The sequence below is a fragment of the Gavialis gangeticus genome, unplaced genomic scaffold (assembly GCF_001723915.1).
Source record: "Gavialis gangeticus isolate Ggan-Ray unplaced genomic scaffold, GavGan_comp1, whole genome shotgun sequence".
Classification (NCBI taxonomy): Eukaryota; Metazoa; Chordata; order Crocodylia; family Gavialidae; genus Gavialis; species Gavialis gangeticus.
This window is the reverse complement of record NW_017729015.1, coordinates 18,772,203-18,793,454: the sequence shown is the minus strand read 5'-3', so window position 1 is coordinate 18,793,454 and position 21,252 is coordinate 18,772,203. Positions and strand designations below refer to the sequence as shown.

Sequence of the window (21,252 nt, the reverse complement as noted above, 5' to 3'; positions counted from 1 at the left end):
ACGGGCCACAGCTCCTGGCCGCATTCCTCATCCTGGATGACAGGGGGGAAACAACATTGGGGGGGAAGTGCAGAAGCAAAGGTCCAAGCCAAGGTGGCAAGGCACACCCGCCTCGAGGCTGGTGCCAAGCGAGCGGGGCATGGGCAGGTTGACGGCAGAGCGAGGGCTCCAGGCCAGAGCCCTGCTCCGCTCCCGCCACCCGCTCCGCTATCTCCTCCCAGCCTCCCCATCTGCTCTCCACCGGGCCAGGCCGCAACATGTCCTGGAGGGATCACCTTGGGGTCCAGATCAAGGACCTTGCACTTGCTCCTTGCAAGTGGCAAAAGCCCCTTTGCAACCTAGGGCTTCAGAGTCTTCTGGGAGGCACGGCCTGACCCCCCCACAAGGGAGCCGGGGCTGCCAAGATTAAAGGGGTCGTTATCACCCTCTCGAGGACGGGGGAGAGGCATCAGGGCGGAGGGCAGGCGATGGGGTTATGTTATATCCCAGCAGGAGGAATTCATTTGCACCCCGGTACGAACCTGCGGCGAGACCGGCTGGTGGAGCGTTTCTAGGGGCAAAGCCACGTGCTCTCGTCCGCCGGAGGCCACCTGTCCCCGGCAGCCGGTGGGGCTGCTTGAGCTGGCCCAGCCGCACCTCTGCACGGGCAAGGAGCCGGGAGAGCAACCACCGGGTTAGGTAGGCGCTCCAGGAAAGGATGCTGGTGCTTTGGTGCCAGGGCTGAGCTGCACACGGCTGCAGAGCCAGCCCGGTGCTGGTGGCTGACACCCTAGCGAGGAGCTATAAAAAGTCGGGGCCTGCAAAGCAGCCACCGAGCGAGTATTCAGCGGGGCTTCTCCGGCGCGGTGCCCATTTCAGTGCCACTCTGTCCGGCCAGGCTCCCCCTACCCGCTCCACCCCCTCGCTGTTCTCCACTTTGATGTGCCGATTCCGGCGTCCTCCCCAGTGCTGGGACAGCGTGGGACCCCCCCACACACACACACACACACACTTACTTGTTGGGAACAGAGGCCTGGGATTGTGGGGGTCATGTGTGCCCAAGCAGGGGTAGGGGGGGACCTTGCAGCTTTCCTACCTTCCTTTGGATCAGGGATGAAGCCTGATCCAGACAGCTGGCAGCCCTGCCCCACCACCCTCCCTGCCCTGGGAACACACTGGGCTCTTTGGTGGCTGCACATTTCAAGAGGCTGCAGCCGGCCAGGCACCAGGGCCCAGACACGGCTGCTGTCATTTCAAAAGCTCTTAATGTGCAAATGCTTAAGTGCAATTTGATATCGTTCACCCGGGAGCCCTTTGATGCGAGGCCTGCTAACAGGATGAGAGAGGCACCCCCCTCCATCCAGCTGTGACAAAATGACCCCACTTCAAAGCCAGGCTCCCAGCTCAGCTCCTGACCAGTGGTAGGCACAGCCCTCTCCCTCCCTTTCACAGCCCCTCCTGCTGGGCCCGTTTTGTTCCTCCCCGTCCAGGAAAGACATTCGCTTTCCACCAGGAATGTTAATTCACGTGGGGATTGTCAGGGGCTCTCCTTGGCAGCAGCAAATCCCAGCAACCCTCTGCTAGGAAGCCGGGGAGGGACCCGAGCCTGTAGGTTATTGGAGCCCGGGAACGGGGATTGTGGGCACGCACCCTGGGTTGAAGGTTAACGTCCGGACAGCCACGTGCAAGCGTGCGTCGGGCCTTAGACACCAGGCCCGCAGGTCTCATTTCAGCTGAGGCTGCGGCAGCTCCACAAAAGCCAGGGAGACTGGTAAAGGCACCGGTGTGCAGGCGGTGCTGTTCGAATAGCGCGTTACCTTTCAGGGAAGCAGGGAGCTGGCCGTGCGCTGGCCGCCATCGGTCCCCCCGCACGCTGCCATCGCTCGCCTGTGGGCCACGTCAAGGCTGTATCCTGCCCCCAGTAGGGACCAAGATGCCCAGAGGTCTCCCAGGGCCAAGGCAACGGCCCGGGAAAGGTCAGGACCTGGCTCTGCAGTCAACACGGCCCTTCACAGAGCAATCAGCTAGCACCGGGGCTGTCATCTCCCTCTGCTCCCGTTCGTTCCCTGCCTGCGCAGGGGCGGCAGGATTCAGACAGACAGACCCAAGCCCAATGGCCTGCGGGTACGTGAGGCCTCATCGCCCCAGGTCACCGATGAAAGGCCAAGGACAAAGGAATCGGGCACGTGCCTTTCTTTTACTCTTTATGATAAAGGAAGCCTGGATGCTTCCTTTTAAACGAGTATTGAGGCCAGGTTTGAAACAGCAGGCATTCAGGTCTCGGGGGGCTGCTTCCCCGGGAAGACCCTATGGAGGGCTGATAAGAGCTGGTGCTATCACCAGCGCGGCCTTGTGCCAACGTCTCCTTGACGGACCCTCGTAGCCCTTCACCCGGCAGCCCCGCACCGAAACAAAGCCTTCCCCTCCCAACGCATTCTTCCTTCTTGCCCTGGCGCCAGCCAGCCAAGCCCCGTCTCCATTACAAAGCCCTGCCAGCCCATCTGTGTCGGCACAGCTCGGCCCCTGGTGTGGACGCAGCTTGGCTGGCAGAAGGCAGCTCTTGCTGACAAAGCTTTTGCACGCAGGAGAGCTGGACGTAACTCTGGTGGCACAAAAACTCCCGTCAGTGCTGCAGTAAGAGCAGGGGGCTCCGGGGCTGCAGCTCTGGCAGCCACAGCCTCGTAGCACAGGAGCCTCCTGGAGAAAAGGAAGATCAAAGCGAACTGAATCAATAGAGAGGTTCCCAGGGTGAGCAGCAAAACCTCCGCACTCCTGCTGATGCAGTGAAGCTCGAGATGCACGCAGGACACCTGAATTCCCCATCGGTAATTCGACGGCAGCAATGATTCCAGGGCCTGCATCTACAAAAGGGCAGGAATTGTTTAGGGTCACTCTTACCTGGAAACCTGTGCACGAGGGAGATGTTCAGATCCATTCGCCTCGGTGCTTCACCTACAGACAGTCTCAACCCTTTATAACTGTGATCTTACATCCCCCAAGGCCCTGCTGTGCCCCTCTGTCCAGGGCAGGGCACCTTTGGGAGACCAAGAATCAGGCCCTTTCCTCAGAGTCTTTTGTAGCTGCTCCCTTTGCAAATTAAACCCTCATCAAGCAGCTTTTGGGGGGGAGTTCGAACCCCTCTGCTGCTGATGGTCGGCCTGATGAATTCGTCTCAGGCAGCCGTCAAGAGCAGAGGAAGAGCCCCGAGTGCAACCAGGACCCACCTGACATCCCAGCGTGGAGGCAACTTCCAAGTGAGAGAAATCAAACCCAAGCATTAGCTCCACACATTTCCATGTCCCCCATTTTCTCCCTCACCTCTCAATAACACGGTATCCAGACACCAGGATCCTCCACAAAACCACGCGAGCATCAGTCACGGTCCTAGGACTGACACTGCAATGATGGATTGCAGCTATTTTAGCACATGCTAAATTGGCCAGGTACACCTGTCCTGTGGGCACTGCAGTCCAAACAAGCCGGCCCGGACTTTAAATCCCATTACTTCTAGTCCAATAGTAGCTAGGCTAATAGCTGCAGCGGGTCACAATAGTTCAGGGGATTTTTTTTGGAGGGGGAATCAACGTCTCCCATGCAACAATCCTAATGCATAGGCTGGAAAATTATCATTTTAGAAATTTGCAATTTCACTTTGACCTTGTAGGGAATTGTTCTTCTTTTTTATACTGTTTTTTTTAATGACTTTTGCCTCATTCCCTGCCATGCAAGGACGGGCACAGCAAAAACTAAACAAACAAGCACTTTTCCTATTTTTGTCAGGGGACAACGTGGGGAAAAACCAGACGCGACGAGTGAACGCTTAAAGGACCTTTCAAAACTCCAAAGGGAAAATGCTCTAAACTTTGTTTGAAGCATCCGTTTCTCCAGAAATGTCAAAAACACTCGTTTGCGCTCCGAACCAGAAGGAAAGCTCACGGGGGAACATGCATTTCTCAAGTACAAACCCGAGGGGCGGGCTGGCTCTGTTAATAGCATCTGTTGTGTCTACCACCCAGGATCACGCACGTGTTCATGATTCTGAAACATGCAACGGCGCAGAGCCATGTATTTCAGTTGCAAAGATAATGAGGTCCCCTTTGGGGCTCAGATGATGCCAAAAACCCGTCCAACACCACTCTGGGGATTTAGGATGCGCCCAAAGGCAAATCCCTGCAGAAGGTTGGTTTTTGGCCTTTTATGGCTGCCCAGTCATTACCATCATCGTCATCATCTAGACACGGGACCGACTGCAGGCTGACATCCCTCCCAGGCCAACTGTGACTAAAATTCACCTCCAAGCGTCAGGGACAAATAGGCAACAGTCTACTCATTTAGAGGCTTCTTTTGAACATGGCTCTTCTCTGCAGTGCTCCAGACCATCGCTTATAAAGGGGCTTACCCACACAATACTGCAAGGGAGGCAGGCACTGGCATTGCCACTTAACAGATGGCACAGAGAAGTTAAGGGACTTGCCCAGGGTCACAGCAGCCTGGAGCAGAGGCTCTGTACAGGGGACAGAAGAAACTGGAGTCTCCCACAAACCTGGGGAAACAGGGACACTGAAGAATTAAGCAATGCAAAGGGAGCTATTCCCAGCCGAGTGGGCTAAACCTGCCCAGGCAGGAGGGGGCTTATCTTCTAAAGGGCAGCATTCGCCTCCTGGGAGGTCTGCTCAGCTCTTTGCTCGATCCCAGCCAGACAGGTCTGTGGATGCATCTGTGCCACTGATCTCCACGATTAGCAATGCAGGGCTGTTGGCTGGTAACAGCAGGCAGCGGGGATGGGGGATGGCTGCAGGAGCAACCTTCCTTCCTAAAATATAACAAAGGCCTTTGGACGTTTTATGCTTAGGGACCTGTGTGGACTACACCAGGGGTGTTAGGGTGCCCATCACTACAGGGGGACCCAGTCACAGGGACCTACAACATAGATGGTCCCCAGTGCCTGGCAGCCTGGAGCTTTAACCCGGATCCGTGCCAGCCAGGCCCCTATTCATGCCTCATTTCAACCTTGCTGTACCCAGCTCCCTAGCACGCTACTGGAGCCAGGACAGGCTCCCAGGTGCTTGCGGGCGTGTGTTTGGGGGTGGGGGTGGCAAAGACACACACACACTCTCTACCTTACCTGGACATGGGGAATAAAACTCTCTCCTCACTGGCAGCTGACAGCAGAAGCCAAGACTGAACGAGGCAGGAGCCAGCGGTTGGAGACAGAGACAGAGACAGAAACGAGTTTATTCCCCCACCTCAGGCTCACAAGATCACAGCGGCAAGAGCGATACGTACAAAGCGACGCAACGTCCCATGGAGAATGTGAGAACAGAGGACACGGACGAGGACAAGGATGCTCCAGGCTAGCTGCTGCCAAAGAACAGAGGCAAAGCCATGGAGCTCTGCAGCAGAACTGCTGAGGGCAAGGGGGAGGGACACGGGGCCAACTCGGATGGAGAGATGCGCCTTTAAGGCATGTATGTGGAACGAGGGCAACCCTTTCTGGGTGCTGTGCTTGATGGGGGATGCTTCAAAAGGGGTGCCATGCACTGTACTGGCGAGGTGAGGGAAGCAGCAGACAGAAGACCATCGCTCCATGTCAGCCAAGCCACACTTGGTAGCTTCAGCTACCAAGTAAACATAAAGGCCGTTAGCTGGTCTAGGACCTGCATATGCTAACAACCACATCTGGGTGCCTACTGCAATAAACCCCCCTGCGCCCACTCCCTGGCCTAGCTCCCAACTCCTACTGGAGCATGATGCCTGCGTATTGCTTGTAGAGATGGAGCCCCCCCACAACCCCGACTTCCTACTCGTGGCCTCCCTGCAGACCCTACACCTTCAACTCTTCTCCTGCCTGTGCACACACCTGCGCAGGATATTTTAGCTGCCTGCATGGGATCTTCTTCCTAGAATCAGCCGTGGCTTCCCTCTGCACTCCCCTAAGGTGCCCTGTGCTCAAGTGGGCCGTGGCACTGCCCGCCAAGTGCCCAGGGCAAGCTGGTTGGACATTTGACAAAAGCTCGACCAAAGCAGTGGTCCCAACAGTCAGAGCACTGCTTTTTCGCTGTAACCCAAAGGGACTGGACAGCCTGCTGCGTTAGGTAATTCCCACTTCAGCTCCTACAATCCTCTGGTTCCATCACAGGGGAGGAGGGTTGGCAATTAATGCAAGTTCAGAAAACCCAAGAGCAAGCAAGGTTTTGCCTGTAGATTTGCTCCGGGCTTCAGTCACCAACAGCATTAACCACCTAAACTTTGGCAACACTTGCACAGCTTATCGGTGAAGTGCTTTGAATCCACTTGTAAGAGATAGATCCAAGCGCGCTGGGAGCTGTTATTATTGCGAGAAGCAGGCTGGCTTTTAGCTCCAAGTCCAGGAATTTTTAAGCCTTGCCCAGTCGCATTCTTGCCAGAAGTAAGATTTTAAAAAAGAAAGAAAGAGAGAGAAAGAGGGACAGAGAGAAAGCAGAGCAAAGACCCTTTCCTATTCAATTGGCCAGGTCTATCATGTCACTATTAAGTAGCAGGCCTGCTGGGTAGTAAGTGAAGCGGCACAGGGTAACTTGATAAAACACCATGCTCTCATTGTAAGGTTCTCTTTGATGTAAGACCTTTGATATCTAATCAGCCTAGAGCTTATTTATCAGCATCCTCCGGCCTGCTCTCCACTCATGCTTGAACTGACTGAATGCAAGGGAGATACTGAGAAGACTCTTTCTGTTCCAGGTGTAGGGGAAAGACAATGCAGTTTGTATAAGACTCCGGAAAGGAAAGTGTTTGGCTGATGAAAAAACAACTGGATACCAGAGAGAGATGGTTTAAGGGCGATTAGAAGTGACCGAGTAGGAGGTGGCAATCCAGAGAGAGGTCCCCCTTTCCGATGGAAGCTAGAGTGCAGGAGACAGTGGGTAGGAGAAGAGCATGCTCCATTTGCAAAGCTGGATTCAGTATGGACTTCAAGGAAGGGAAGCCATGAAGGAGATGTGCCACTGTGAGCACAGAGCATTGGTTTTGGCTGTGAGCACGGCATGTTGGTTTTTGGCCATAACAGGTACCTGGGGGTGAAACCCACTTCTTAGAAGCATCAGACTTGAAAAAAAAAAGCTAACCCCCGCCCTGCAATCCAACAGCTGAGCTTGCCCAGGTTCACCGCAGACAAGCGGCCATACTGTAGAAGCCAGCCAGCACAGCTGGCCAGCTAGATGGGCCCCTCGGCAGGGGACTTTACAAAATGAGCAGATACTGGACCGTTCTCTCTCCTGCTGGAGATGCCACTTCCACTTTCGAACTGACGCCCATTCCCTGACCAGCATCTAGCAGACAACTGCCCCACGGCTACTCACACCATCTCTGCTCCAAGGCGTTAGTAGAGGTCTCAGCTGCCAAGCTGGCATCTCCAGCGGCAGTCACATTCCAGCACTGGTAAAAAAACCCCCACAAGTTGCTCTCTATTGCTTTTCTATTGATGCCCCTGCCTCCTTGGGGCAGGACAATGAAACTACCCTGCAGCCAACTGATGTCCTGTGTAATAACCTGAGACTGGCTGTCAGAAGGCTGCTGCCACCCCTGGCTCAGGGACAGTCTCCCATTCCAAGGCCCAGATGTGAATGGAGGGGTACGCTGCTTTAAAGGAATTTGGGTCTTCCAAGTACTTTGAGCAGTCTCAATATTTCCCATTCACCAGAAAGCTGAGAGCATATGTACTTGCCCTTCAGAACAAGGATGCTTTAGAAAGCCTACACACAAGGCTTCTGCCCCATCCAAACCCTTCTGCAGTTGCCACATCATTTGGGCTCCTGCTAGGCTTAGCTGAACAGGTGTGAGGGATGTCAGGGAAGGAAGCAGCTTTGGGAAAACAGTGCTGCAACTGGAGAAAGACAAAGCACAGGAAGGGGCCCAAGAACTGTGCTTTCTGAGGCACTAGCCCAGTAAAGCAACAGCAGATTCCGATCTCTGCAACATGCAATTGAAGTGCACGAACTGCTCCAAGCCAGAGACGCAGCACAGCCCAACGTGCGCATCCATGCGGCTCCCCTCAGCCTGAAGTTGCCAGGAGTTGCTTGCCCTGCAATAGCAATATGCTGAATGCTGAAAGGGAAGCGCTTTCCCACCAGCCTGTTTCACTAGCAGCTACTGGGAGGTTGTCCACAAGCACAGCGGCAATATACACCACACTAGGACACCGGGCCATGACTAACTTGCATCTCCATTTTGAAATGTGCCATGGGAGGCTTCTTCAATTGGGGAATCCTTCCCTGCCTCTGCTCTGAGTTTAATAACTTGCACCAAGCTTGAGAAGTGCAAGAGGCAAGAAGCACTGGATGGTGACATCTGCTGAGAAGGAACAGCTGTGGGAGGAGCAGCCCTGGGTCAGAGAGAACCTTACAAGGAGGATCTGTTTGTGCTCTGATACTGAGGGGCAGGTTTAGCCCTTGCAACATTGCCCTGTGCTGAAATCAAAGCCCATACTCCCACCATCCCATATACAGAGGGTGAGCAGGAGGCTCCAGGACCCCAAACACCAGGAGACACTGATGACAGAACAAAAACAGAGGGAAAGAAGCCAGGCCCAGGAAACAAAGATGAGAGCCGTTACTACAGGGTGAAGTGACCGCTTGCTCTTTCAAGTAATTCCCAGAGTCCTGTGTCTCCACCTTGCTGGACTGAGCAGCCATGGTTCCTCCTCTGGGCACCAAGGGGAAGGGAAGATCATGGGATCCATCACCGCAAGTGAAGGGTTAAAGCGACTGTCAGGATTGCCCCCAAGAAGAGGACAAAGGGAAGCCACGTCTTCACAAATCCCCCTATGCTGCAAGACAGAGAGAGAGAGATGATTAAAAAGGGGAGCAGATGGCAAGGGACAGCAAGGGAGAAACGTATGGGGATCACTGAACCATACTGTTCTGCTACTCATCACCCCACTGGCACCAACACTGCAATAGGGATGTTCTATTCATCAGGTTAAGACTTGATAGCAGTGCACAGGCAACTGGGCAGTCACTTCTCTCTGCTGTCAGTTCAAATCTGGGCCACAGGTTAGCTCTGCCTGACTATTTCATGGCTTTACAAATGGAGATGGCAATCTTGGATAAGACCTTAGTGTACAAGCATCCACAGTACAAAGGCATAATGAAATGCTGCTATAACTGGCCTCTTTATTCAGACTGTCTTGCCAAAGGCAACAGGGAGAGAACCCACTCAAATGCCCCTGGTACAAGACTCTTTCACAACAGCTGAGACAGGCTGAGAGAGAAGCATAAGGGAAGGCTGCCTGCTATGGCTGGCTCTCCCAGTTCTGTGGATGCAGAGGATCTCAGTCTCCTGGAACATGTCACAGGAGTCATTTAGGAAGAGAGAAGCCACGCAGAGTGCTGACGAACAGACTTGGGGCTAAAGGGCCAAGGAAGAAGATGGCAATCTGAACAGGCAAGAGTTGGGAGGTCAACAAAATTCAAAATTAATTATATATTGTGATCCAGGACTCAAAAGAGCAAAAGCTTGCAACTACTTTGGACTAAGCCAACTGTGGCCACAGAATTATGAACAGCACAAGCGGTGGCCTGAACCACGGGCCAGAGAGACAAGAGACTGTGTTGGGAGGGAGGGAGGAGTTGCTTTACACTATACTTCTCATATTCTCTTAAGCATGCAAAAGGTTAAGCCTTTCAACAAATGGATGCCCCCTTGGTCCCCAGCTCACCTGACATACTTCCCATACAAAAGGGAAAAGAAGCAAAGTTTGACCATGTTCCAGGAAGAGCTGTTATCATATCGCATGAGGTTTAATGCCAGAGCCACGTGTGAGTGGCAATTGTCACAGCAGAGGTTGTGCTAGAACAGAAGAGACATGCAATGAGAATGGCAGTTGCTTCAGGTCCTCTCTTGCCATCCCCTCTCTCAGTTATTGGAAGATGGTAGATGCTCCACGGCCAGAGAATTCTCCTACAGCCCCTAGGTCAGAGTTTAATAGAGCTAAACAGCTCCCCCAACCCTCTAAGTTATGTACTGCTCTTCCATCCTGAAGGCTTTCCCTAGGCAAGTGTGAACCTGCAGACACACAAGTATCAATAGTTGCACATAGAGCCAAACACCTGCTCTGGTCCCAATTATTACCATCTTCTAAAAGAAATGGGATTGGCCTTCAAGGGACTGGAGATGGCCATTTCATGGACAAGTGGAGAGGAACAATGGCAGGCTTGTGCAAGGGTCACAAGGAAATGTTTCCACAAGAAGACAAACAGGCAAATTCTTTTTTGCTGCATCTAATTAAATCAAGGCTTCCCCATGAACTAAACAAGGCTTTGTCCTCTTCCTTCAGCCTCAGTCAGTCCCCTAGACATTTTGGAAAATAAGGCAGCAGAAGCCAATGGGTAAGACTGTAATGCTGCTCTTTACACATCCCTCTGGAAACTCAGATCCAGGACAGCCCTGTTTTTAATTTCCCAAAAAAGATTTTAAATGGTAGGTTTAGTGATACTTGGTGATTTCATCTGTGATGCTCTGAGCCTGTAAGGTGCTACATGTTGTCAAAGTGGAAAAATACACTACATTAGAGCTGGAAACTGGCTGTGGCAAGTCTCAGTGCTGGAGATCAGCCCCTGAATTAGCCTGCAAGCATGTGCACACTGCCCCACTGCAGACCTCAGCTTTTACCCCAGGGTATGGTTTGCTGTGCAGCACATAGACTGGACCTCAGGCCACCACAGCCGTACCATTCGGTGCTTGTACTCTTCTGAGGCGTCGTGTACAGCTGTGTCCCATGCATTGGGACTCGTGGAGTACACTTTATTTGGATCCAGTTTCCAGTACCTGAATGAAGAGAAGAGAACCCCTGATGTAGCCACTGTTCATTCCATTCCCTTGCTGCTCCCTTTCCTTGCAGGCTGCATGAAGCAGAAGTTAGCAGACAGGCCACCATTCTTTCATGAATGCGACTCTGGGAACCCAAGGAGCTACCCTGTCCAAAAGGACATGCTTAAGTGGGTCTCAGGATGCTCCCCCACATCACGCCAGCTCACCCCAGACAGAAGGGGACTGCTGTGCACACAGCATGAACACTATTAACTCCAGGTCTCTCACATTTAAAACATACACTGCATCCAGAATACTTGTACATATAAATAGAACAAAGAGCCTAGGACCCCTCCTCCCCCTCCATGTGCACATGCACACATGCACACACACATGCACACACGCACGCTTTGATCTGCAGCCTGAAAAGTGAAATCATTAGCAAGATGTGAGCACTGAGAGTTTATCACTCAGCTTCTAATATCAATAACTTGTAGCATTTAAGACTGTCAAAATGCATCTGAAAGGGGGCTTTTAATTTATTAAAACTACTGTTGTAACAGATGCATCTATAGAGAGTCTCATATTAAAAGCAAAAGTTATGATATTAAAAGAGAACTGATTTAATTCACCTTCTTCCTTGGGAAGCAGAGACATTAGTTGCTTTTTTGAACGAGAACAGGCGATCACCCACAGTAAGAACTGTGTCACACTCCTGTATCGGTTTCAGTGAATTCAGAATATTTGCATGTGAATTCATTCAATTTAACAAGAAACAGTACTTACTTCACTGGCCTCCCAAAGGCCATGTTGTCTTCCTGCAAAGAAGAGATCCAGATCATTCAGTGCATACTGCTCTTCCAGAGTCCTTGCTTGCTTAGTGGAGTTGACAACCTACGTTTTCCTCTATCTAATTTGATCTGGAAGCAGAGCTTATTTGTTCATAGAAGTTTGCATTTCCAATTAATGCCACACCTATATTGTGCTGGTGACTCACCTGTACATTCTGCATACCCCCTCTATGCTTCTTTTGCAAACACCTCTTTCCAATTGCTGAGATGGTCGCATATTCACAGAAGCTGTAAATGATCCATTCCATCACAATGAGACTTGCCCTAATTTAGATCCCCTTCCATCAAAAATCCACCACAGTGCATGCATTTTTGTTCAACATGCTGGTTTAACCTTTGCTAATGAAAGCCAATGCTTCTCCAGGTTCACTAGGAGTTAAAAACCTCCCTTCCCCAATTCTCCCATTTTTTTATCCCACTCCACAGCTCATCTACATCAGCCTGTAGTCAACACCAAGGTGACTAATACAGTTGCATGAGTCACAGCTCCAGGCAGCCTTGAATCCAGTATGGAGATAGCCAGTGGAAATGCTGGAACACACAGCAGCCCCCTGCTCCTCAGAGATGTACACAGCAATTATTTCAAGCTTTTAATATATTTTGGAAGGGTGAAACAAGCAGCAGCTCCCACACCCTTCAGTCAGGTCAGAACATGACCAACTTCAAACACCTCCTTTATCAACCGAACCCACCAGCTACTTACTGAGACATAGTAGGGCCCTGCAAAGTCCCGAATGACTCCAGCCGACGTACAGATGCCCATATGGCCAATGATTGGGAAGAGCCATCTACGGAGGTAACAAAAGAATTGTCAGGGTGAGATACGTACTCGCCAGTCACGCGCAGAAAAAAAGCAACAAGTCAGCAAGGGACTGCTGGAGCGGCCATAAGGAGAACTATATGACAAGCTCACTGCAGACAGGCAATCAGCTGTCAACAGAGGCAAGGTCCTACAGATGCACATGGGGCACCCTGAAGATGTCCAGGCGGAAGAACACACGTACAGACATCCACCCCCACAGAGCTTCTGACAGGCTGTTCTGCAGAAGTGTTCTCTACATCAACGCTAAGGCTTTTAATGTGATGACTAACTGGAGTTTTTATGAGGACAAGGGTCCCAGGGGTCAGATTATTCTCAAAGAAAGAAGGAGCCCTAACACCTTTACCTGAAACTACCCCATTTCCTTGCTCTGGGTAAACTGGTTCTAGAAAGGCAGTCATCCTGAAGATGAACCAAGCCTCACAGATTGGAAATAAAATGTATTTGATCATCTATGCCACCTTTCTATTGATAACACGCTGGTTTTCACTGCAATCCTGTTTTACATGTTATAGATAATGGGGCTCCCACCACTAAAGAGAATATTCTCTAGCCTAAATGGGTCCCTTGTTCCTTAAAAGGCTCATCCCTCTCTGGTATTTACAGCCTTCAAAGACAGTTGAGTTATGCCTCTGCACCCTTAGTCACTGTTTAGAGCTAAATATTTACACCCTGGTAAGTAAGTCACTCCAGCCCTAGAAAATCTCCGATCTCCATCTCTCTCTGAAACAATGTGGTAGTCTTCTCCATCGCTTCTCCGCCTTTTGGGTAAGATCACATTTAAGGGGGGGGGGCATCTGAACTCCCACACCTGGGACTTAACTACAACTATCTAGTTTACTTGTCATCATTCATGCCATTTACTCTTTGCATGTCACTGCCTGGGACAGGGGTGGCCAACCTGTGCCACGAGTGCTGCCAGTGACACGGGCAGCCTCGGTGTGTGGCATGCGGCAGATCAGGGCCTCTGGGATGAGATGAAGTATGGGAAGTCTAAGCAAATAAATACAGACGTTACAAGGAAAGTAGGTGGGCAGCCTTAAAACCACCACAAAACTCAGCACCATAACAAAGATTTTCCTTTTTCATGAGAAGTTAAGTTGCTGTCATTCGCATTTCTAAAATGGGATGTAGCAGGTGTTTTAGCCCCCATCTCAGCTCAGGCACAGTCAACACCCACTGAGACCATTAGCAGGCAAACAAAAATAACTTCATTAGGGTTGGGATGATTTTGTTGCAGCACTTTACATATTGATTTATTTGGGAATGGGTTATGTGTATTCCAAGTACCTCTCTCCGTTGTCCTCATTTGACATGAACTTGTTAGGACACCATTAAGGATTGTCACGTTTGGATTGTTTTTTCCAGTCTCGTAAAAATATTATATACATGGCTGTAATTCTATTTATATATGGCTGTAATTCTAGTTAAAATGTTGTGGTAGGACCCTTCAGCATATTGAACAAAGAGGTTTGCTGTAGGTCATCAGGGAGGCAAGGGGTTCACAGTTTACAGAAAGTGGCCTAGAATCATTCAAGTTGCTTCGAAGCATTATAAAACATAACACGCTGCTATGGGGGTCCCTGGAGCTGTTCAGACAGTCTGGCTGGGGGTGACAAAGGCCATCACTTTTCACACAAAACCCCTAAGTAGTCATGGTTTGGGTCAATGCAAGTGGATGGTTTTATTCATGAGAAAAGCTACAGAGAAAATAGTGCCTGTGACTTGGGACCCAGGGTCCTTTGTTGCTCAGCACCCATTGCATTGGGAAGTTCTTCCATTAGATTGAGTGGAGGCAAGAGCAGGTTGTGAAAACAAACCTTCCTTGTCTTGTTCGTATGCCAGAGACCCATTATTCCCAGTCCTGAGCCCAAGCCAAGCTCCAGAGGCGGCTCACGGGTTGAGAATAACTGGCCAGGGCTCTCTGAAGAGACATTGCAACTACTCTGCAGGGGCTTGTCTATGTAAAAACTCTCAGGACAGGGACTGAAATAAAATCAACCAGGGGCACGAAGCAAAGGTAAAAGCTTCATCTTTACACACTGGCAGGGAGGCTCTCTGTCAGGTATAGTGGACTTAGATCCCTGTAGCTTAATGCTTTACTCCAAGAGCATCAACATCTTCGTACCCTTGGCTGATTTCCCTAAGGCCATGGCGAAAACAAGTCTTTAACTGGTGAGCAAGCTCATCAGCAGGCACCACACCTGTCCCAGGGGAGCAGTGCCCTGCCCCACCCTGCCAGCGACGGCGGCTTCACGTGAGCCAGACGCTGAACATCGAGACCACATCTCCAAACACGCAGCACGGGGCGCTGCAGCTACTGGGCAATTAAGCCTGTATCTCAGCTCCCATTGCTCGCCTTGTATTTGTTGGGCAGAACTGAACAACTAACTGCTTTACACCCTTTCTAAACAGGCTCGTCAGGTTTTTTTCTTTTTTGTGTACCATCTACAGCACGAATTAAGCAGATATAATTCACCACGTGACCATCTCTATCCTGGTACTGTGCTGCATCTGGGCTAAGAAAGCTTCTTTTTGTGTAGCTCGTGGCTGCTCGAGGGGCTTAAGCTAAACCGAGCACTTCCACAGGAGCGAGGCAGCGTCTGCTCCGGGCAGCTCCACCGGGCAGAGCAGGCCTCCAGGGGCTCGGCATTGCTCGACCAGGGGCTGGGGCACCGGGGCACACTGAGGTCCTTTCAAGGGTGCCCCAGGACACAGAGCAGGGCTCGTGCTCTCCGTGTCGAAGGCAGGGCGGATTTGCAACTTGGAGGCTCATCAGAGTGTGTCAGTGTGTAACGTGCGTCGAGTTGGTTTCAAGGGTGCAACACATTGTATTCCCAAGATAAAGGCAGCGTAGATTTGCACCTTACAGACCAACCAAAGTGTGTGCGCGTATCTATATATAGGTATATACAGCACAAGCGTTCATGAACAGAAGCTGACGTATACGTGTGTGCGTGTGTGTGCGCGCGTACATACACACACACATACATATAGACGTGTGTGTGTGTGCCAAGCTGGAGCTCACCCCGGCGCTCCGTGGCCTGCCCCGGTCGGTCTACAAGGTGCACCGCGCCTCCCCCCTTGGGCCCGGGGCGGGCGGGCGGACTCACGTGAGCACGGGGATGGGCGTCCACACGACGCAGTAGGGGAAGCGGCTGCGCTCCGAGTCGAGCCCGGCGCCGCCGCCGCCGAACGACTTCATCTTGCCCCCTTGAGCCTCCGCTTCCGCCATCACCGGGGCGGGGCGGGCGGGCGGAGCGCGTCACTTCCTGGAGACCGCCCCCACTTCCGGCGCGCCTCCCGCACTTCCGAGAGAACCCGGAAGCGCGGGGCGCCATGTGCAGCTTCTGCCTCCGCCGCCACGTGGCCGCGTCCTCGTCCTGCGCCCCGGCGGACGCGGCATTTCGTTTCGTGCCGGTATTTGCAGCCCGGCTTGGAGCCGGCACCTGCCCGGGGCGGCTCGGGCACAGGCCAGGCCTTCGTCCGAGACGGGGCAGCCCCCAGGGCAAGGCTGTGCGCGCACGTGTCGGCGCCTGTGGGATACGTGTCCCGCGTCATCTTTCAGGGGGATACCAGCTGGTTCCAAAATGTTGGTGTCTGTAGGAGTTTTACACCCCCCCAAGTGCCCTTTCTCTCTCACACACACACCATCCAAGTGCCCAGTCGTATATATACGCACAACCCATTCACACACACACACACACCCCCAAGTGCCCATTGATATACCACCCCCCCGCAAGTTCCATTCGCGTACACACACACGGATCATCCAAGTGCCCATTCGGTTCCAAATTCCACTGAACAAAGCTCAATAATTGTATCTTCAAAGACCCCAGGGGCTATAAAACTGCCCCTGAGCCCATATCCTCCCTCCCAGCCCCCTAGGCCAGGGCTTCGACCATTCCCATAGCCAAGCAGGAATCTTGTGTGCAAATCCCCTGCCTGGAAGACGGAGCGCCAGTGCTCCCCAGTCGTGTTTGCTCATGGCTGAGAAGCAGCCAGGTAAATTCCAAACCCAGTTGAGCAAAGCTCAAGAACGGGGCTAGGAAGGCCTAACTGATGAGCACAGGCTGAAAGAGCAATGGTTATTTAGCCTAGAGAAGCCTGAGCAGGGATTTGATCTCGGTTTTCAGCTCCCTGGAGGGTGATTATAGAGAGGATGGAGATGAGCTTTGTGGCTCTGGGGCACAGGACTAGGAGCAACGGCCCCAAGCTGCAGCAGGGAAAATTGAGGTCAGAGCCGAGGAGGAGCTTTCTGACGACGAGGGCAACTGAGCGTTGGAACAGGCATCTAGAGAAACTGGAAGCTCCATCCCTGGAAATTTTAAAGAGCAGGTTGGACTTGGCTGGGATGGGTTAGTCGGGGACAATCCTGCCTTGAGCAGCGGGCTTGACCCATCAATTCTGTGAGGTCTCTTCCCACCTTGCTTTCCTATGAATGTGGGCCATATAACTTCATCTAGGCCAGGCATCCTACATAGGCCCAGGAGTTAAGACGTTCCCTGTTATCCAGATTGGCATCCTGTGTACAAGTTTGGATGTCCCCTATCACGTTTGACTTTAGCCTACAGTGATTCTCACCCAGCACTGGCTGCAGCACCCTAGGGTACCCTGAAATCCTTTCAGGAGTGCTGCAGTGTGCCTCGCTGTTAGGCATGCAAATGTGATTCACAAGATAAACCCAGAGACTTCAAATAGGAATCCAAAGTGTTAAATACACTCTCACCCCTGATGTCTGAGTTCTCTGCAACAGAAGAATTACTCCCTTATTTTTATTTTTATTTTTTTGCTATGGGGAAAAAAGTGAAAGCTAAGCTGGCATTTTTCCAGGGATGCCTCGAGTCTCAAAAGGTTAAAAATGACTGCCACAGATGGTTTACTTTGGTCATGAAAATTAGAGAGATGAGAGGGGATTGGAAGAAAGCACCCCCTTGGGAAGGAAAGAAGTTGGAAACAAACCAGATCTTATCAAGAGAACAGAAGAATCAGATCATATGTGCTAGAAGAACTGTGGGAGGTGGTAATTGCCCATCCCCAGTGAATTTTAGATGAGGATCTTGGAACATTTTATAAATGTGGATTGAGTTCCAGCCAGTCCCGGGAGGTTGGTGTGGGCTAGATGCTGTATTTAGAGTAAGGCTATTTAAGAATCCAGAATCATATTAGAAAAATAACAGCTGCTTTATTAGGAAGTTCAATTCAACTACACAAGGAAGCTGGAAAAAAAAAAAAAAAAAAAATTAGTTCACCCCAGAGCTCCACCCCCCACAACACGCCCAGCAAGACACTGAGGTACGACTTGCCTGACCTCATCCAAGTCACTTCCTGCCCAAAAATCAGCTGCTTTTTCCCAGCAATCGCAGGGAAGCCAATCTGCAGTGTGGGTTGGCTTCACATGCACCACACTCCTCTTTGCACCCCTTTTATGACTCCCCCATCTTAGAAGGGATTCTGCTTCCTTGTTGCACCCAGATCCATGACTGCCGACTAGCAGACAGTGGGAACATGAGCCCACAAGTGCCGGGGGGAGCAATAATGAGTAGTGCTTGAGGTGTTGTGGAGTGTGAAGCCAGCTGGTGGAACGCTGCTAATAAAACAGTCTTGGCCCAGTTCCTATGCGCACATGCTTGAATCAGTCTCCTCAAGGAACACAAAGTAGGTGCAATGCATCTAGAGCGCTGCATTAATAAAAGGATTGCTTTGGGGAGGAGTGGGGGTGAAGGTCATTCATTGCTAATCAGATTTGGGAGCAGCGTTCCCAATAGCCAGTAGGATATAAATTCACCAGCCAAAAAGGCCCATTTTTATATAGATTTTTTCCCCCCTTCTGTCTCTGTTCTTCCGCGGCGCACACAGCCCCTCCGTTATTGAACAGATGCAGCCCCTCCTCAGTTTGAAGCTATTCTAGAAATCTTTTAGGAAAAGATCAGGAGAAAGTGAGGAGAGGCAGAGGGTTGATTTTATTCCATTTTAGCCCAGGGGAAGAGCTCACTTTGAGCACACTGGGGCTTAACACCCTCTATCCACAGAGCGCACACAGGATAAAGAGCAGAATTGCATGTTTTCCCTCATGTTACATCAGGCTTAAGTAAAGGTCTGTCTTGATTAGGATTTAAAGCTGCAGTGTTAGTAGGTAATTCAGCTAACATCCTAAAAGGCTAGTTAGGAGGAGATAATATACACTGTGCTAGCCAGTCAAGTTAGAACCTAGCTTTTATGCAGTGAGTTTAGCTTGTGTCAAAGCTGACTTTTCCTTGTTCTAACCAGTTTGTGTGGATGCACATTAGCTACTATCCCACCCCAAGTCCTAGTCTAGACCAGAACAACCTGCAGGGATGAACTTCAGCGCAGTCCACCCAGTTCCTTGATTGCTGGACACTGAGATGCCCCCAGGGGACTTTCACGACATGGACATCCGGTCTGCAGGACCTGGCCTAACATCCATCAATCGCTGCACCGATGGCAAAGGAGCTTTCAACTTGCGATGCCTTTTGCTCTGCTCAGGCTTCAGTCTAACCTTGACAGGAAACGGTTTATGGAAGAACGCTCTACTTCCAGCCTTCAAAGAGGAAAAGGCAAAGAGAAAGCACAAAAAAAATCTTTTAAACACAAACAATGCCCTAGCTTGTGGGGGGGGGGGATCATTTCCATTTCCCTTTCCCTTACAGACACCCAAGGCAGGCAACATTAAAGGGACAAATCTGCCTCCATTTGCTGCAGCAGAACTAAATGTTAATATTACATCTGGCAAGCTTGGACCACTGCCCCCCTCAGCAAGTCCATCCATTTCAGATTAATTCATATCCGATTTGGTCTTTCAGGTTTTCATTGATGGCAGCTGGGCAGTGCTAGAGACCAGCATCCTGTATTTTTCCATATAGCAAGTAGCACAGGTGACAGCCCCATCCTACCTGCTTCCACCCCGGCCAGTAGCTACAAGGCCATGCAGTCCTTGGGCCCCCTGCTCACCTGCAGTGACAAGGACCAAACTGCTGAAGGGCAGAGGAGCTTTACTGTAAAAAAAGGCACAAAAAAACTCTGTATTTCCAGCCCTTGTATCCCCCTTTAATCTCCCCCCACCCCACTTTCTGCAGGCACAAGAGACAGCCCACACTAGCAGAGCACATTTGCTTTGTTAGACAAGCTAGCAAGGCTCTCTCCCGCTGCTAGAAGTCCATCTACCCCCAATTTTCCATTTGAGAGAGGCAAGTCAGCTGCAGCTCGCACCAGGTTCTGCCTAGTGACGGTGGCAGAGAACTGGCACCCATCTACTCCAGGACACCTAGTCAGTGGCATGAAAAGGCTGCATCTGGAAAGCAAGCTGCAGGCTGCGAGTGGGGGGTGGAAAAATATCTTCCAGGTATCAAAGGATGGTACAAGGAGTGCTAGTCACAATACCTGCTGCAGCAATCTATGCCTTGCCAGAAAAGCAGGAGAGCAGAAACATCACTAGCCCCCCCATGGCTCATTGTGCCTCTTCCATTTGTGTTCGCACGCAGGTGGCTTGCGCCTAGGGACCCCTTCTCCTGTCATTCGAGGAGAGGGGCCTGTGAGCCTGGAATCGACAGGGGGGAAGCCATCTTTTCAGACCTACCCTTTAGAAAAGGAAGAGCCCTGCAGGGTGGTGGGGAGGGCACCAGTTTGCATTTACCCACCCAGTGGGGCATCTCTCTCCCCGAGTTAGCAATCAGACCAAAAGGGTGTGAATCCTTCCTTTCTGCTTACTCCCTTTCGAGTGCTGGCTCTTACCCAAAGACTGAAAGAAGCAGGCACACAACCAGCTTGTGCTCAACACGCAGCCTTCTCCCGAGCCTTGTCTGTTGTGACAGCTGAAGTGTTATAGGGACTGCCAGAACTGAGCCATTTGCTGGGGGGAGGAAAAAAAAAGAAATGGGGGGGGGTGTTGAGGGAGGGAACCCAAATTGACAAGCAAAGTGGCAGCAGCATGTGGGCAGCTGATGCCATGTGCAAGAGCCTAGGGAAATGGATCTGAAATGTCAATTAGGCACAGGTTGATGGAGGACACTTGAAAAATACTCCTCCTCCCTCTGAAAGGCTTGTGCTGGGGGGGAGCTGTTTTTCTTTTCTGCAGCCTGTGCCTGCTGCAGTCTGACAGCCACGAACAGCTCAACGCCAACCAGAGACGTCCGCTCTGTCTCTATTGCTAGTGGCGATATCAAACAGGGACACACAACCCCCCAAAACAAGCAGCCACGCCAGCCCCACATCCCATCTTCAACGTTTAGGGCTTCGCTTTATGGATGCCATTTCAATGCCACCTCCCCCTTCTCACCGCCTGCCACTTGCAAATGACTGGCTAATCCACACAGCAGCTTCTAAATTTAGCAGAGAGAAAGGGGAAGAGCAAATGGTTTCTCCAAGGGCCCGAGCTGCAGGAGCTCTCCCGTGATGGAAATGCAGGGTCCTGGCACTTTTCCCACCCACAGGCACCACCTCCCAAGGACACACTCTGAAAGCCCACAAAAGGGCAGTGCCCTGCCTCTGCCAGACCATCGCAGGCTCCCGTGAACCTCATTTCATGCAACATTGGGAAGGTTAAGTGAAGATTAGCCGGAGGTGGGGGGGTGCATTTAGGAGTGAGGCTTTCAGGAGAGACATTTCCTCACTCGACTTCCCTGCTTCAGTTCAGTTCTCTCCATACTGCACTCCCACTACTTTTTCCTCCCATCCCTTTCAGGTAGAGACAGCTTGGATCCACTGCCGGTGTCCGTGTAGGCTTGCTCCCTACCCAGTCTAGTAATCTGCCATGCAACAAGGCTTCTACCTCCTCCCAGGCAATGAGACCCCAACACC

At 51.4% G+C, this 21,252-nt stretch overlaps 1 protein-coding gene across 2 annotated transcripts; it reads right to left on the bottom strand.

Annotated features, from left to right (window-relative positions):
* Positions 1-5,192: 5,192 nt before the first annotated feature.
* On the bottom strand, positions 5,193-15,688 carry TMEM222 (transmembrane protein 222). Of its 2 annotated transcripts, none has more exons than XM_019512499.1 (6): positions 15,549-15,688; positions 12,319-12,403; positions 11,551-11,582; positions 10,686-10,782; positions 9,674-9,804; positions 5,193-8,777 (listed from the first exon to the last, which is right to left on the bottom strand). In XM_019512499.1, the coding sequence occupies exons 1-6, from the start codon at positions 15,668-15,670 to the stop codon at positions 8,597-8,599; spliced, it is 648 nt and encodes a 215-aa protein (XP_019368044.1). In that variant the 5' UTR covers positions 15,671-15,688; the 3' UTR covers positions 5,193-8,596. The 2 variants fall into 2 exon arrangements, with proteins under 2 accessions (XP_019368044.1, XP_019368045.1); XM_019512500.1 differs by having other exon boundaries at positions 8,623-8,782.
* Positions 15,689-21,252: the final 5,564 nt, after the last annotated feature.

Bases quoted from the DNA above. Each gene is read 5' to 3' on its own strand.
- TMEM222 (XM_019512499.1), bottom strand. From the start codon at position 15,670: ATGGCGGAAGCGGAGGCTCAAGGGGGCAAGATGAAGTCGTTCGGCGGC. The intron at 12,404-15,548 runs GTGAGTCCGCCC...TTACCTCCGTAG, and splicing joins ACGCCCATCCCCGTGCTCAC to ATGGCTCTTCCCAATCATTG. The intron at 9,805-10,685 runs GTACGGCTGTGG...CTTCTGTTCTAG, and splicing joins AAGAGTACAAGCACCGAATG to CACAACCTCTGCTGTGACAA.